A 9,372-nucleotide genomic window follows, 5' to 3' on the forward strand; every position below is an offset into this window, starting at 1 on the left:
TGTTCCTCAAAATTCATGCCAATCAGAGCTTCCCCCCTATCGTGACCATTCTCATATCTCTTGTCTACTGTATCACACTCCATGCATCTTGTAATGAAATATGATTTACTAGATAATGGTTAAATCTACTAAATTAATTAATATCACAATGCATGGAGTGTATCTGCATAGATATAAATATCTATTCACTTATATTTGGACATTTTTTGATAATTTCAATTTTTGCAGTCGCACTAATCAAAAACATTTAGTCTTTTACTCCACCAATGCTCATTTCTTGCTAATTCTTTTTTTACTCTTGATTTTATGTATGGATATTGAAAGTAATCCAGGTCCCTTATGCAATCTTGATATTGTCTGTCTAAACATTCTCTCAATACGTAATAAACTGGATATCCTTGAAGCTGAACTTAACGATAGAGATATTATATGCCTAACTGAAAGCCATCTTAATGAAACTATAAATGATAATGACTTGATGCTTGGCTCATTCTCAAAACAACTTTTTAGAAGAGATCGAGGTCTGCGTCCAGGGGGAGGGATTATAATATACCATAAAGACAATATCACTATGAGAAGAAGAGCAGACTTAGAATTATTATGGAAAGATGTGTCTTTCGGCAATAAAAATATTTTTCAAGGTTGTATATATAGACCTCCTGACAGCAATGTAAATTACTGGAGTAAGCTTGACGATTCACGTGATCGTGTTTCCGATGACTCAAGAAATACAAATGCTGATATAATTATTACTGGTGATATCAATGTAAATATGAATAATATTCAACCAAATTCTCACCTTTGCAGGCTTCTTTCAAAATATGACTTGAATAATTATGTAAATGATCCTACAAGAATTACTCCAGTTTCTTCTATCTCAATTGATATTGTTACGAAAATATGTATCTGCGTTATCTAGGTCAGATTATTGCAATCAGCTGTGTCAGTTACGGTTGCCGTTTAAATGTATTATTTATAAATCATTGGCTCTATTTAGTAGAATAATATACCTGAGATAACTTTATATTATCATCGCAATAGTCGTTAACACATATTTACATCTATGTATCCAGTAATGCTGTCAGTAGTAATTTATTACGTCCCGTCCTGGGCGCTGACATCTTTGTTTATGATTTGTAATACAAAATATATAGATAGATACGTAGGTCCTCATTGGTTATTGTCTGCGTCAGCTTTTATGTCGCGTTACGTCATTGGTCGGTCCGTCGCTACGCTGGATCCTCGATGTGCATGTGTGTATCGAGGCTCCAGTGAGTTTTCCTCCATCCATCCATCTGTGAAGCTGGTATTTTCGTAGCTCCAGATCCAAGGTAATTTTTACCATACTGGAAACACCAAATTTATTTATTTAATTGTTTATTTATTTTCAACGGCACCAGGCACGTTAGAAAAACCGATAATTGATATCGGAAACATTTTTATTATCAAGTTATAAAATATTATTAGAGCGTCTGCTAGGGGTTGCCACGAGTAGCCCCGAGTAGCCCCGAGGAGAGCCCCGAGCTCTGCCCCAATCAGGTGCCCGAATTGGGGTGACGTAACCCCAAACATTCTTGGGGAAAGCTCCGACCAGTGAGGTTAGTTGATGTACTCGATTGTTTGTAAAATCATTAACTTGTCATAATTGTATTAATTTTATATATGATTTAATAAATGTGAGGGTAAATTTATTACAACTCTTCGTTGTTCATTCGCGGGATCCGTCTACCTGGGACGAGGAAATTACTTTGTTTACAATCCAAATGTTTACTTTCCTCCTCCCAGAACGACATATCTTATTCGAACTCTTATTATTGTCTGCGGCGCCTCAATAGGTCTTTTTAGACCCCTATTACGCAGCAATATTGTCTTCACTAATAATAATACAATTGTTAAAGATGTACTTGTATCTCCTCCAATCTGTAGTGACCACTCAGTAATCAACTTGATTACTCCGTATACAAACAACACGCATACTCAAGAGATATTCTCCTCTATAACAATGCTGATGTTATCAGAATGAACGGTATGATTGATAGTATAAACTGGGTAAGTATAAATGAGCAGCATGATGTAAATGATTTTAATAAGATACTTGTTGACACTGTAAATAAAGCTATTGATGATTGTATACCTAAGAGGAAGATTACAGTTAGACCGAATGATAAACCATGGATGTCAAATGAGATCAGGCTGAAAATAAGACAGAGAAATAGAGCCAATAAAAAAGCACTACAAAGTAATAATCCTGATCATTGGGCACATTTTAGAAATGTAAGAAATGAACTTATTGCCTTAATACGTACAGTTAAATCTGCATACATAGAAAATTTAGAAAACTCTCTTAACAACCAGTCTGTTTCAGCATCAAAATGGTGGAAAACAGCAAAATCAATCTTGAAAATTGATGACAAATCACCTATCATTCCTCCACTAAATTGTAATAATACCGTTTTATTTCATCCACTAGATAAAGCAGAATGTCTTGTTGATTATTTTACAACTATAGCAACTTCTTCTGACTATATAGATCCACTGCCTCCTGTTCCTGAATCTCTCAGTACTCTTAATAATATTTTATTTCAAGAACAGGAGGTGAGGGATCAACTGACTGTATTGAATGATAGAAAGCCTGCAGGATCTGATGAAATCGCACCCAAAATTATCAAACTCCTCTCTCCATCACTTGTAACTCCTCTTGCTTTGTTTTTCAAATAAAACTATGTCTACAGGCTCTATTCCTCTGTCTTGGAAATTAGCAAATATCAATGCTATATATAAAGGTAAAGGTAATAAATGTGATGTATCCAACTATCGTCCTATTTCTATCACATGTTGCTTTAGTAAGATATTAGAAAAAAATATTTTCAAATATTTATATAACCACCTAATCCAATATGAAATTATTACAAAATATCAGTCTGGATTTATCCAAGGTGATTCTACTGTCTACCAACTTCTATCAATGTATAATACAATTATACAAAAGCTTGATGAAGGACTTGAAGTTAGGTCAATATACTGTGACATAAGCAAAACATTTGATCGAGTTTGGCATATTGGTTTACTATTCAAACTTGAAATGTATGGGATCAAAGGCAATCTCCTTAATTGGTTGAAGGATTATCTCTCAAACCGTAAACATAGAGGCATGACAGAAGGCTTCTGTTCATCTCAACGACATGTTAGTGCCGGTGTCCCCCAGGGATCAGTCCTCGGCCCCTTTCAATTTTTATATATATTAATGATATCACTGATCGTATAATTAATAAAAAAAAATTGCAGATGAAGATTATTTGCTGATGAAACATCTATCTTTAGAGTAATACATACCAGTCCAATAGATGCTGTCAATAGCTTATCCAGTGACCTAGTTAATATTGATGTGTGGTCCAAAAAATGGGACATTAAATTTAATCCAAATAAAATTGAGTCATTAACTTTTAGTCGTAAAAGGAACACAATTTATCCTGATATCTTATTCCAAAATAAAATTGTATCAAATGTAACGTCACATAAACACCTAGGTATATTTTTCTCTGCAGGTGGTAAATGGCATCATCACATTGATTATATTTATGATAAAGCATGTAAACGTCTTAATCTACTAAAATCAGTAAAATATCAAATGAGCCGTAAAACACTTTGTATACCTCTTATATTCGATCTTTTTAGAGTATGGTGATAACTATACCAAAGAAGAAGCAAATTTACTAGAATCGATACAAATTGAAGCTGCCCGCATTATCACAGGAATGCGTTAGGGAACCTCTCACTATAACCTTTACTGTGAACTTGGTTGGGACGCCCTTGCTACAAGACGGAAAAAACACATACTCCATTATAAAATTTTCTTTGAAACAACACCAAATTATCTTAATGAACTAATTGAGCCATACTTTAATAATACCAATCCGTATCTACTGCGTAATTATAGAATAACTAAACTTCAAAGAGTTCCCTGCGTAATGATAGAATGTTTACTATTCCACTATTCCACTATGCAGAACCAATATCTATGCAAAAAGTTTCATTCCAGCCACATTGAAAGATTATAATGAACTTGCAGCAAGGTATGACCTCACCAGTGTTACATCAATCTATCAGTTTAAAAAAAAACTTTAAAAAAATGTATTTAAGTGATATCAGATTAGAAAATGTTAATTATGATTATTTTAATGCTCGCACCAGGAAAAACAATATGTGCACGTATCTGAAACTGGGTCACTGCAGGTTACAATGTCGATAAAAAATAAATGCTGTTCAAAATTAAAATAAGTTAGCTAAAACATATCCTTGATTGCTCATTGATTTCAATTTAAAATATCAGAGCTTAAAATCTGACAGGTTTTTTTACAGCTTATAAATCATCCGAGTTGGGTAGTTTTTAGGATGACCTATAGTCATCATGCACCGTCCGTCGTCGTCCGCCGTGAAAAAACTTTTCATTTAAACAACTTCTTCTCAATAACCGTAAGGCCCAAAGTACTCATATTTGGCCTGTAGCATACTGGGATAAAGGGCTATCAAAGTTGTGAAAATAAATGACCTTGACCTACTTTCAAGGTCACAGGGGTCAAATAGGCTAAAATCTTTGAACGACTTCTAACTAACCAAAAGGTCCAGGGTACTCATATTTGGCCTGTAGCATGCTGGGATGAAGGTCTACAAAAGTTGTGAAAATTAATTACCTTGACCTACTTTGAAGGTCACAGGGGTCAAATAGGCTAAAATCTTTGAACGACTTCTAACTAACCAAAAGGTCCAGGGTACTCATATTTGGCATGTAGCATGCTGGGATGAAGGGCTACAAAAGTTGTGAAAATTAATGACCTTGACCTACTTTGAAGGTCACAGGGGTTAAATAGGCTAAAATCTTTGAACAACATCTTCTAACTAACCAAAAGGTCCAGGGTACTCATATTTGGCCTGTAGCATGCTGGGATGAAGGGCTACAAAAGTTGTGAAACTTAATGACCTTGATGTATTGTCAAGGTCACCGGGGGTCAAATTGGCTAAGATATTTGAACGACTTCTTCTAACTAACCAAAAGGTCCAGGGTACTCATATTTGGCCTGTAGCATGCTGGGATGAAGGGCTACCAAAGTTGTGAAAATAAATGACCTTGACCTACTTTGAACGACTCCTTCTAACTAACCAAAAGGTCCAGGGTACTCATATTTGGCCTGTAGCATGCTGGGATGAAGGGCTACCAAAGGTGTGAAAATTAATGACATTGGCGTTCTTTCAAGGTCACAGGGGTCAAATAGGCTAAATGCTTTGAACGATTTTTAACTAACCCAAAATTCCAGGATACTCATATTTTGCTGGTGGCCTGCTGGGATGAAAGTTTATCATAGTTATAAATATCAATTACTTTGACCTTCATTCAAGGTCACAGGGGTCAATTAAGCTACAATATTTTAACTACACCTTTTAATTAGCCGAAAGGTCCAGGGTATTCATATTTAGTCAGAAGCATGCTGAGATAAAGGGCTATCAAAGTTGTGGAAATGAATGACCTGGACCTACTTTAAAGGTCATGAGAGTCAAATATTCCAAAATCTTTTTGAATTTTGAACTTCTCAAGTTCTACCAGTGTGATTAAGCTGAAACCTGCATGAAATGATCCTGACATGGTCCCGACCAAGTGTTGTTATATTTTATGTCGATCCAAAATCCAAGATGGCTGCCACAGATGATCAAAGATGGCTGCCACAGATGCCATCTTGAAAACACATTTTGAACTTCTTATCAAGTTCTACCAGTGCAATTTAACTGAAAGTTGAAACATGAAATGCGGCTGATATGATCTTGTCAAAGTATTGTTATATCTCTGGTTGATCCCAGATTGAAGATGGCTACCATGACACCATATCTTGTTATTTTCCTATACAGCTGTTGCCAAGATAGTCAGATGACCGTTAAGGCCCTTGGACTTCTTGTTTTCGTTCATAACATGTGTCTTTTTTGCATATATTTTATTGAAAGATCATTATCTGGTATTTATTTGTTTCAATCTATGTTAAGCATATGTATCATTAGACATGTACATTGAAATAATGCATGTTTTTGGCTTATAACTCGCCCAATTTTTATTCTAAACATGGACACTGTTATGAACGAAAAAGAAAATTAAACAATTTCAAGTATCAGAGTTCAACACAAGATTTACTTATACAATCTTACATTGCTATGATGAAGAATAGACAGCTGTAATATTACTAGTATTTAAAGACAATCAATGTTCAAATTACTTGAACAAACAGAAAATTACAACAATTTCTTGTTCTTAACAAGGACATCACATCAATATACCATGGCGGAAAAAGTGCTACTGCAGATTCTTTGTGTAATTTTGCAAAACATCTACATTCTTAACTGGTGTAACGAGTACCTTTTTAATATGTGCCATATCACAAAAGGATACAAAAGACTGGAGCTTTAGTAAAATTTTCTGGAATTAGTTTAAACCTGGCAAAAAAGTTTTAATAAAATACTTTCTGTACATTGTTTTCATTCTCTAGGCTACTATCCATGCATTTATGTCAAGGATTAAAACAGTCTGATTAAAAAAACAACACAGTTTTGATAAATAATTCAAGTCTCTCTAATAAATTGTTTAAGAATTTAATCAAATGAAACATAGATTATAATTTGTAGAATGTGTCGCGCGGATCAGATCACTGCAGCTTAGATCGTGCATGTGCCTGGCCGGAGTTGATCATAGGTCTGAAAAAATATAAACCATTTTTTTGTCAAAACTTAATATAACATTTCACAACAATTATATTTACACAAATAACTTCAGGTTAGGTAAATCTTATTGAATCATTTCATCACGTTATTTGCATCACAATCGACTGAAATGAATTCCACATCATCAACATGAGGGCAGTATACGACTATGTATACAAATGTCTACAAATATGGACAGCAGGATTAACTTACATAATTTGTGTATGAACATTGAACAAACTGGGGTGTGTTTATGGATTATATTTACCTCTAAATACATAATAGAACCTCTGGCCACGCATTTCCAAATCTGGAGGGAGAAGGCTGCCAATAACGTCTTCAAAAAGAATGGTGTGTCTTGTCTCCTGGAGCTGCCAATTACCATGGTGTCCACATACGTGGTGAAAATAATGGACCCAGGGCCATTGATCCACCTGGACATACAATTTATACAGATCTAATTATCTTTCAGAGTAGAAACAAAATATTAAATTATAGATAAAAAATATATTTATAGTTTGACACAATTTTATGTTTGTGATTTCAAAAAGGCTTTATTTAGAGAATAATGCGCGAACGTCTCTTTAGCAAAAATATACCATAATGTACAGTAAATCAGTAAGATGTGGCTAGTAACTTTAAACTTTTTGCCACGATTTGTGTTGGTTAGAGTGATGTTTTTGCGAAGACAGTGCAGCTAGCTTATCTTTACAATTTCAAGACCTGTAGAATAATTTAAAAATGTTTAACTTGTTTGCAGCATACTGTAATACTTTTTCCTTTCTGCTTAAATTTGATTTAATCTAGATAGTTTGAATACATTGCAAGCCTAAAAATTGCTTGATAAAATATAGCATACATGTAATTACATAATTGTTATTATATGAGCAAGTCAGAGTATTATTCTTTATTGAAAAGCAGAATGGATAAAGGATACAGAATGCTTTTAATATTGACATATCAAGAACATTTGAAAATATCCACAATTCCAAATCAATAACTTATTAAATGTAACAATCAAACTTGTGGGTGTGTTACAACAGGAACAAAAGTAACAAAACATGTTCAACAATTACAACTTACAACTGCAGGATATATTTCTGTGCCATGTTGCACTTTAATATATGTGCCTTCTGTGAAGCTGTGGATTGAAAACGTCACATTAATCAAAACCAATTCTATTAACCATATGTGTGATGACACCATATTTTTTCATTTTTTTATGTCATAATATCTAGAACTCACCTTGTTGTTCTTGATGGCATGTCCTCCTGCTGATGGATAGACAACTCCGGCAGATGGACAGATTGTTCCAAAGGATGGATGTCTAACTCCGGTTGCTGGGTAACCATGGATATCTCAGGCTGTTGAACTGGTTCCACATGATCCTCCTCCTGCTGATGCATAGACAACTCCGGCAGATGGACAGATTGTTCCAAAGGATGGATGTCTAACTCCGGTTGCTGGGTAACCATGGATATCTCAGGCTGTTGAACTGGTTCCACATGATCCTCCTCCTGCTGATGCATAGACAACTCCGGCAGGTGGACAGATTGTTCCAAAGGATGGATGTCTAACTCCGGTTGCTGAGTAACCATGGATATCTCAGGCTGTTGAACTGGTTCCACATGGTCCTCCTCCTGCTGATGCATAGACAACTCCGGCAGATGGACAGATTGTTCCAAAGGATGGATGTCTAACTCCGGTTGCTGGGTAACCATGGATATCTCAGGCTGTTGAACTGGTTCCACATGATCCTCCTCCTGCTGATGCATAGACAACTCCGGCAGATGGACAGATTGTTCCAAAGGATGGATGTCTAACTCCGGTTGCTGGGTGACCATGGATATCTCAGGCTGTTGAACTGGTTCCACATGATCCTCCTCCTGCTGATGCATAGACAACTCCGGCAGATGGACAGATTTGTCCAAAGGATTGATTTCTAACTCCAGTTGCTAGGTAACCATGGATATATCAGGCTGTTGAACTGGTTCCACATGGTCCTCCTCCTGCTGATGCATAGACAACTCCGGCAGATGGACAGATTATTCCAAAGGATGGATGTCTAACTCCGGTTGCTGGGTAACCATGGATATCTCAGGCTGTTGAACTGGTTCCACATGATCCTCCTCCTGCTGATGCATAGACAACTCCGGCAGATGGACAGATTGTTCCAAATGATGGATGTCTAACTCCGGTTGCGGGGTAACCATGGATATCTCAGGCTGTTGAACTGGTTCCAAATTATCCTGAAATTTATTGCAATACTGTTAGTCTGTCAGTCATGGAGAAAGATATCCATAGGAAAATTAAGGAATGTAAAACCCTGATTCCTAACATAGTCTGAAACTAGTGTTGTATCCAAGACTTTGTAATTGTGTATAATACATATACATGTACAAACAATGCATATTACCAATATGTATGATATGTAACAAGACTTCTGAATGTAAAACATAAATGCAATACATTTTACTAAAGGTAAAACGTATCTAAAAAAGATGTCTTTGTGAAATCTGAATGAAAACAATAAAAAAACCAATAAAAAATAAAAACAAAACAAACAGAGAAATCATAGAGGGGATCTTGGCGCCCTAACAAAGAATGATCTATCATTATGGACAAAGGTAAAGA

The 9,372-nt window shown here is 35.5% G+C and overlaps 1 protein-coding gene across 1 annotated transcript; it reads right to left on the reverse strand.

Annotated features, from left to right (window-relative positions):
* Positions 1-1,229: 1,229 nt before the first annotated feature.
* LOC138308698 (involucrin-like) lies at positions 1,230-8,951 on the reverse strand. The gene is made up of 4 exons (XM_069249729.1): positions 8,826-8,951; positions 7,984-8,693; positions 7,121-7,172; positions 1,230-1,346 (listed from the first exon to the last, which is right to left on the reverse strand). Exons 1-4 carry the CDS (start codon positions 8,949-8,951, stop codon positions 1,230-1,232), a joined length of 1,005 nt encoding a protein of 334 aa, XP_069105830.1.
* Between the last annotated feature and the right edge of the window lie 421 nt (positions 8,952-9,372).

The sequence above is a fragment of the Argopecten irradians genome, chromosome 15 (genome assembly GCF_041381155.1).
Source record: "Argopecten irradians isolate NY chromosome 15, Ai_NY, whole genome shotgun sequence".
NCBI classification, from domain to species: domain Eukaryota; kingdom Metazoa; phylum Mollusca; class Bivalvia; order Pectinida; family Pectinidae; genus Argopecten; species Argopecten irradians.

What these genes read in the sequence shown, in the direction of transcription:
- LOC138308698 (XM_069249729.1), bottom strand. Translation starts at nt 8,951, where the DNA reads ATGGTTACCCCGCAACCGGAGTTAGACATCCATCATTTGGAACAATCT. An exon ending in AACAGCCTGAGATATCCATG is followed by an intron (nt 8,694 to 8,825) that starts GTTACCCAGCAA and finishes ATGGTTACCTAG; the next exon opens with CAACTGGAGTTAGAAATCAA. An exon ending in CCACGTATGTGGACACCATG is followed by an intron (nt 1,347 to 7,120) that starts GTAATTGGCAGC and finishes TGGTGTTTCCAG; the next exon opens with TATGGTAAAAATTACCTTGG.